We start from the raw sequence: 6,298 nt of genomic DNA, 5'->3' as shown, positions 1-6,298 counted from the left end.
TATGCTAAAATCTGTCCGAGTCAGAACCCGATCATGATGGGACGCGCGATATTTTTACGCCGTAATTTTCGGGCCGCATTCACCATTTCGAAACAGATCTACGATTTACGCTAAAATTCGTAATCATTTACGTTGTTTTGGTTCACGTTTTACGCTAAAATCTGTCCGAGTAAAACCCGTGCCCGATAGAACGCACGCTATACCTGGCTAGGGCTTCATGGTACTAATGGAAGCCCTGCGCTTCCATTACCTCGTCCTATATATATATATATATATATATATATATATATATATATATACGGCGCTGCTAAAATGCACCTGGGTGCATTCTCTATATTGAATGCACCCAGGCGTAAGTCCTGTTTCGCGCGCCTCCCCGCCGCCGTCGCGCGCATCCCTATCCCCGCGCCGCCGCCGTCTCCTCCTTCCTCCAATCCTCTAAACCTAGATCCCACCGCCGCCGAGCGCCTCCCTGTCCTCGCGCCGCCGCGCGCCTCCCTGTCCTCGCGCCGCCGCGCGCCTCCCTGTCCCCGCGCCGCCGCGCGCCTCTCTGTCTGTGTGCCTCCCTGTCCCCCGCATTAGCTGGGATTGCAAGCCCGCATTATGTGTGATTGCAACTGTTGTATAATTTTACTCAAATATCTGTTAAAAATGTAAACAAAATGATTGCAACCGATGGTGTGTTGTAATTGCAACTGCTGGTGTAGTGTGGATGCAACTGCTGAGTTGCTCTTATGTGATTGCAAGTACTGAATAACTCTGAGAAATTTTGTTAAAAAATATGATTACAACTGCTGGTCTGGTGTAATTGCAACTTCTGGTCTGGTGTGATTGCAACTTCTATATAACTATGTCCAAAAATCTGTTAAACAAACAATAATTGCAACTGCTGTCTGGTGTAATTGCAACTTCTGATCTGGTGTGATTGCAACTTCTATATAACTATGTCCAAAAATCTGTTAAACAAACAATGATTACAACTGCTGTCTGGTGTAATTGCAACTGCTGGTCTGGTTGTGATTGCAACTCCTATATAACTATGTCCAAAAATCTGTTAAACAAAACAATGATTGCAACTGTGTCTGGTGTAATTGCAACTGCTGGTCTGGTGTGATTGCAACTTCTATATAACTATGTCCAAAAATCTGTTAAAACAAAACAATGATTGCAACTGCTGTCTGGTATAATTGCAACTGCAAGTCTGGTGTGATTGCAACTTATGTGAGGAGGTTGAGCCGTTCGCGGAGGAGCCGTTCGCGGAGAAAGAGGGGCGGGGGCGGGAAAATGAAAAGGTTCTGTCCGGAGCGTGCGGGAGGGACGAAACCGGCCTGGGTGGGACGGTTGGCTCGGACCTAGCACATAGGTTCGGCCTGGGTGCATTCTCTATATTGAATGCACCCAGGTGTAATATATAAATACAGTATATATATATATATATATATATATATATATATATATATATATATATATATATATATCCTAATAATTCGGATATCCAATTTCATCTCTATTTAGCATGTATGTTAGTTCTTCACACATATTAATCAATCCTATTAATTTGGTTGTCATTATAATTGACAAAATAACTAAGATGGCCAGAGACCCATATTCCTCACAAGATATTCACCATCTCCACTAGATATTCATCACATCACTAGAATTTCACTACCGCGCCCGAGAAAAGTCACTAGATATTCACTGCCTCTCAAAGCCATGAGAGCTAGAGGCCAAATATAACCATGTTCATTTTTCTTTGATTTTCTGTTTCTTTCACTTTTCTAATAAAATTTGTGATGTTTTTGTTACATCTTGGAAACTTTTTGTGAAGTTCTATTCATTTTAAAATAGACATATTTTGAGAATAGGTTTTGCAAAAAGATTTTATTTCTAATTTTTCCAAAAATGGAGGTCGAAGAATCATTTCTAAAATCTAAAAGAAATGTACAAAGACTTCCATGAATTTTCTAGAATGTTTTCAGTGGAGATTCTCCGACTAAGCTTTTTTCTAAAACATTACTGAAAAACTTTGGTACATTTGTTTTTAAGAAAAAAAACGAGGTTGGCTATTGTATCAGGCTCAATTAGCTTACTAATGTGCATATTTATGACGAAATCAAACCCTTGTGTCAGTAAGTGCTTAACAACACCTCGATCTATAAATGCACAGAATCAATCATGGGGGAAAATACATAACAGTACATTTATAAAGTTACATGTATACTAGGAGGAATAGCCCAATTTCTACATGACGCCGCTACACACCTCAACAATAACGAACAAGGAATAAATATCCATAAGTTTAGCTATGCCAGTTTATAATTCTCATCGACGCTAAAAGTTTTTTACTTATACACAAAATAATCTCTAGAAAACTGCAGGTTCACCTTAAACGCCCGATACGGGAAGGGCCGTCACTTATGTTTCATTCAGTCACTTCAGAGTTGTGGGTTATACCTTCGGTGAAGTCCCTTCAGTCACTGTCTGCACAGAAAAACTGTTGTTGTGATGTAAAAAGGCTCCGAAAGCCAAAGTAGTCCATTCTGCATCGGCCAAGCAGCCCATCGTTGCAGAAGCCTTTGTTTGTTGGAGGATGCACCTCTGCTGGGTGTTCATGTTGACGTCCCTGACTGATGGTGTTCCAAGTTCCTGAGGACAATCCTGGCAAAGATTTTGGCTTCAATAGAAGCTGTTGTCGCTGCCGCCGCTGGGCGTAACACTCGACCTGCTCCTGCTTCCTGCAAGAGACCTGCGTGGTGCACCGCATGCCGACCTCCTGGGATTGTGAACTGCATTATTTCAGAGTACTCATCAGATCAGATGAAAAAGAAGATACACAAAGGTACAAAGTGAAGTCTACAAAGGTCTTGGGCACCTAATAAGTGTAAGTTTTTCATTTGGTTAGTCACCCACAGGAGATGCTGGACCACGGATCGGCTTGCTCGGAGGAATTTGCAGCACCCTGATACATGCCCACATTGTGATCAGGAGGAAACTATTGACCACCTGTTGACGAATTGTGTGTTCGCACGGTAGTTCTGGTTCGCTCTCCTCAGTCGTTTGAATCTCCAAAACATTACGCCTCTACCTGAGGATGAGAGCCTTGATGCTTGGTGGAGCAGAGTATGAAGGTTTCTGATCTAGTCCAAAGAGGGTTTAATTCCCTTGTTATTTTAGGGGCCTGGATTCTGTGGAAGCATCAGAACTTGTGTGTCTTTGAGGGTGCGGCGCTTAGTTTGGCAAGGGCCCTGCTCCTTGCTGGATGCTGGTCGGGACTAGAGGGATTTCCTTCTTGTCAGCCCCATAGCCTGTTCAGTAGGCTAAGATGTCATTGGTTGTCTTTATGTCTACACAGGCGCAAATGTATCTCTAAACCCTAGTGGGTGGTGGTAGTTTGTAATTTATTTTTAGGGTTTCTACCCTTCTTTTCTTCTTTAATATAATGCATGATACGCAGATCTCCTGCGTGTTCGAGAAAGAAGTCTACAAAGGTACAAAGTGAAGTCTTCATTGTGCCCACACAAGTATATGGAAAAAAGAGAGAAGACATCCGTCAACGAGCAGTTAGATACAGTAATTTTCAAGCCAAGCATAGAAATGGGTAATCAATCTTTGGAACGAGCCAAATAAAACAGAAATATAATAACTGACAAAATAAGGAGCTGACAAATTGACAGTTCGAACACTGGTAAGGAAGAAAATACAAAGAAAAACTATAGAAGTTGAGATTAGTCATCATGCTTCCCGTTTGAAACTAAGCCAAGATTGCAATAACGAAGGGGTGGAAACTAAAAGGAGAGACATCAGAAATCTTCAAAAAATGGCCATCAAAGATACACTTGGAAGGAAGAAGATGGCGCAAATAACCTATGGGAGAAGATGGCAACCTGCATTCGGATGCATTCAGAAGGTGGCCCAGAAGTGTGTGTAGCAACCAAAGGGGGTGAAAGATGAAGCTAAAGATAACTGGTGCTGGAATGAGGAAGTCCAAAGGATTATTAAGGAGAAAGAATGTTATAGACGATTATACCACGACAGGAGTGTAGATAACATAGAGAAGTACAAGGTAGCAATAGCAAAGAATGCAAAGTGAGTTTTAAGTGTGGCAAAGGGTCAGGTGTACGAGAATCTTTACCAACATTTGAGTATGAAGTACGAAGGAAAAGCAGTAAGGATGAAATGGAGCACCTCTAGGTGAAAAATAATGAGATCAAACATAGATGGCAAGAATATTTTAACAAATTGTTCAATGGAGAAAATGGGACAGCCTTTCAATTGGATGACTCTTTAGATGACACCAATAAACGCATTGTGCATAGGATCCAAGAATCTGATATTAGAGCGGCGACCAACCCAGAAAATCCCCTTGGCGTTCCTCTTGGTCGACGATCCGTCGCTCCACATGTGGGCGGCCTAAAGGCTCAACGCTGGAGTGATACTAGCCCGGTCTCATCATCTGGTGATTCCTGGCTGGCACCTCAGTCATATAAGGAGGCTCTGTTAGCCTATCCCTTGTGTCCCGCGGCTCCTCCCCCGGCGCCAAGAGTGAAGCCTATCAGCTTGGTGAAGGTGGTGGCTGATACTCATCCGGTGGTGCAAAGTCGGCGGGCTGGCCCTCGGCGTGTCGACGACGGATGGCAAGTGGTGCGGAGTAAGAGGAGGAAGTTTCGAGGTAATCATCTCCCTCGTCGAGAGCCCCCGGTGGATCTCCGGGGACGGTGTTTTAACTGCTTCTCCTCCGGCCACCTTGCTTCTGTCTGCCGTCGACCCACGCGCTGTTTTCAGTGCCTCAAGCCTGGACATCAGGCTGCCAGGTGTCCAGGTCGCTTAGAAATGCAAAGGAAGACTGTGTGGCAGCGATTGGAAAAACAACAAGCAAGGGGGTCTGTGTGGCAGCGCTTTTCGGAGCAGCGCGGAGTCTCGTCAGCGGCCTCGAAGTGGGCTGATTCCTGTAGGCGTCGCTCGGTGTGGGTCAGGATCAACACACCTGAGGCTGCTGCGATGAAGGAAGATACCCCTAGGATGGCTGATGATGGGGAGTCCCATAGAAGCCTCCGCAACAAACGGAAAAGAAGACGTTCAAAGCATGGGAAAGGATCAATAAAGTCCGTTGTCGCCCTCGGTCAGGCGTCATCGGCCTCGTCAGATGAAGCGGTACCTCCGATGAATAGCCAGACCCCTGTTCTGAGGCCAAGTGATCAAGGTGAGATGAACCTGGGGACATTATCTTCCTGTATCCTTGAGTTCAGTGATGATATGGCTCGTGAAGAAGCAAATCTCAGGAGGGCTCTCTTCGTTACAATCGTGGGAACCAGGCCAATAGTGAAGGGTTCTGAAGTAGTCGAGGAAGTTGCTCACAGTTTTAACGTCAAGATTGAGGATATGAAGATCCATCAAACCAAGCCAGAAGATTTTCTTCTGTTACTACCTGACGAAGCTACTGGTTCAAGGGTGGTTAATGGCGGCAAGATTTTGAGAGGACCTCGATTCAGTCTGATTTTCAAACGGTGGACAAGATGCTCACACGCTTCATCTTCGATCATGTCGGGGCTGGTAGACTTGGAAATCAGAGGGATCCCAGAACATGCTTGGTCGCTTTCTACGGTGAAGAGTATACTGATTGATTCCTGTTGGATCGCTGAAGTGCACCCTGATACTTTGCACAAGCAAGATTTATCTTCGTTTGTTATCAGAGCCTGGTGCTTTAATCCGGAGAAACTCCAACGTGTTTCGGATCTTCACATTATTGAGCCTGGGTTACAGATGTTTGAGAAAAGATGCCTCACATACAAGATCCAAGTTAGAGTGTTGCAGGCTGGTTCAAACATCACACCAGCAGACCCCCTTCATCCGTGGCTGGCGAAAAACCCCCAGGGGATGATGACGAAAATGAAGTTCAAGACCCCCATCCTCGACGTCCGGGTGGCTCTCAGGTACAGCGGAGGCCGCTGCACCTTCGCTTGGGCCCACAGTCGTCTTTGGGTCGCGGCACCGAGGCGCCTGCGCCACCATGCGCCTCGCGGGAGGGGACTGGAGATCCTGGGCGTGCTATGCATTTAATATCGGGCACTGATGTGTCTCCAACGTCCGAGGAGAGGCCGCTGCACCTTCGCTTGGACCCACAGCCGTTTTTGGGCCGCGGCACCGAGGCGCCTGCGCTGCCATGCGCCTCGCGGGAGGGGACTGGAGATCCTGGGTGTGATATGCATTTAATACCGGGCACTGATGTGTCTCCGGCGTCCGAGGAGCCCCTTCAAGTTGAGGCGCACTCCAAGGCGTCTCTTCAAACTGGTGGCGCAAC

The 6,298-nt window shown here is 45.7% G+C and overlaps 1 protein-coding gene across 5 annotated transcripts in view; it reads right to left on the bottom strand.

Annotated features, from left to right (window-relative positions):
- Nucleotides 1-2,134: 2,134 nt before the first annotated feature.
- LOC103638919 (protein ARABIDILLO 1) overlaps nt 2,135-6,298 on the bottom strand; it is a 52,081-nt gene continuing 47,917 nt past the window's right edge. For 3 of the 5 annotated variants that reach the window (XM_008661707.4, XM_020546326.3, XM_008661711.4), the window contains one exon: nt 2,135-2,786. In XM_008661707.4, the coding sequence (XP_008659929.1) occupies nt 2,610-2,786 (177 nt within the window). In that variant the 3' untranslated portion in view covers nt 2,135-2,609. Of the gene's footprint in view, nt 2,787-2,872; nt 3,306-6,298 lie in introns of all 5 variants that reach the window. The other 2 variants (XR_004852737.1, XM_008661709.4) reach the window with 2 other exon arrangements.

Source organism: Zea mays, chromosome 9 (genome assembly GCF_902167145.1).
Source record: "Zea mays cultivar B73 chromosome 9, Zm-B73-REFERENCE-NAM-5.0, whole genome shotgun sequence".
Taxonomy (NCBI): Eukaryota; Viridiplantae; Streptophyta; class Magnoliopsida; order Poales; family Poaceae; genus Zea; species Zea mays.
This window is presented reverse-complemented; position numbering and strand designations above follow the sequence as displayed.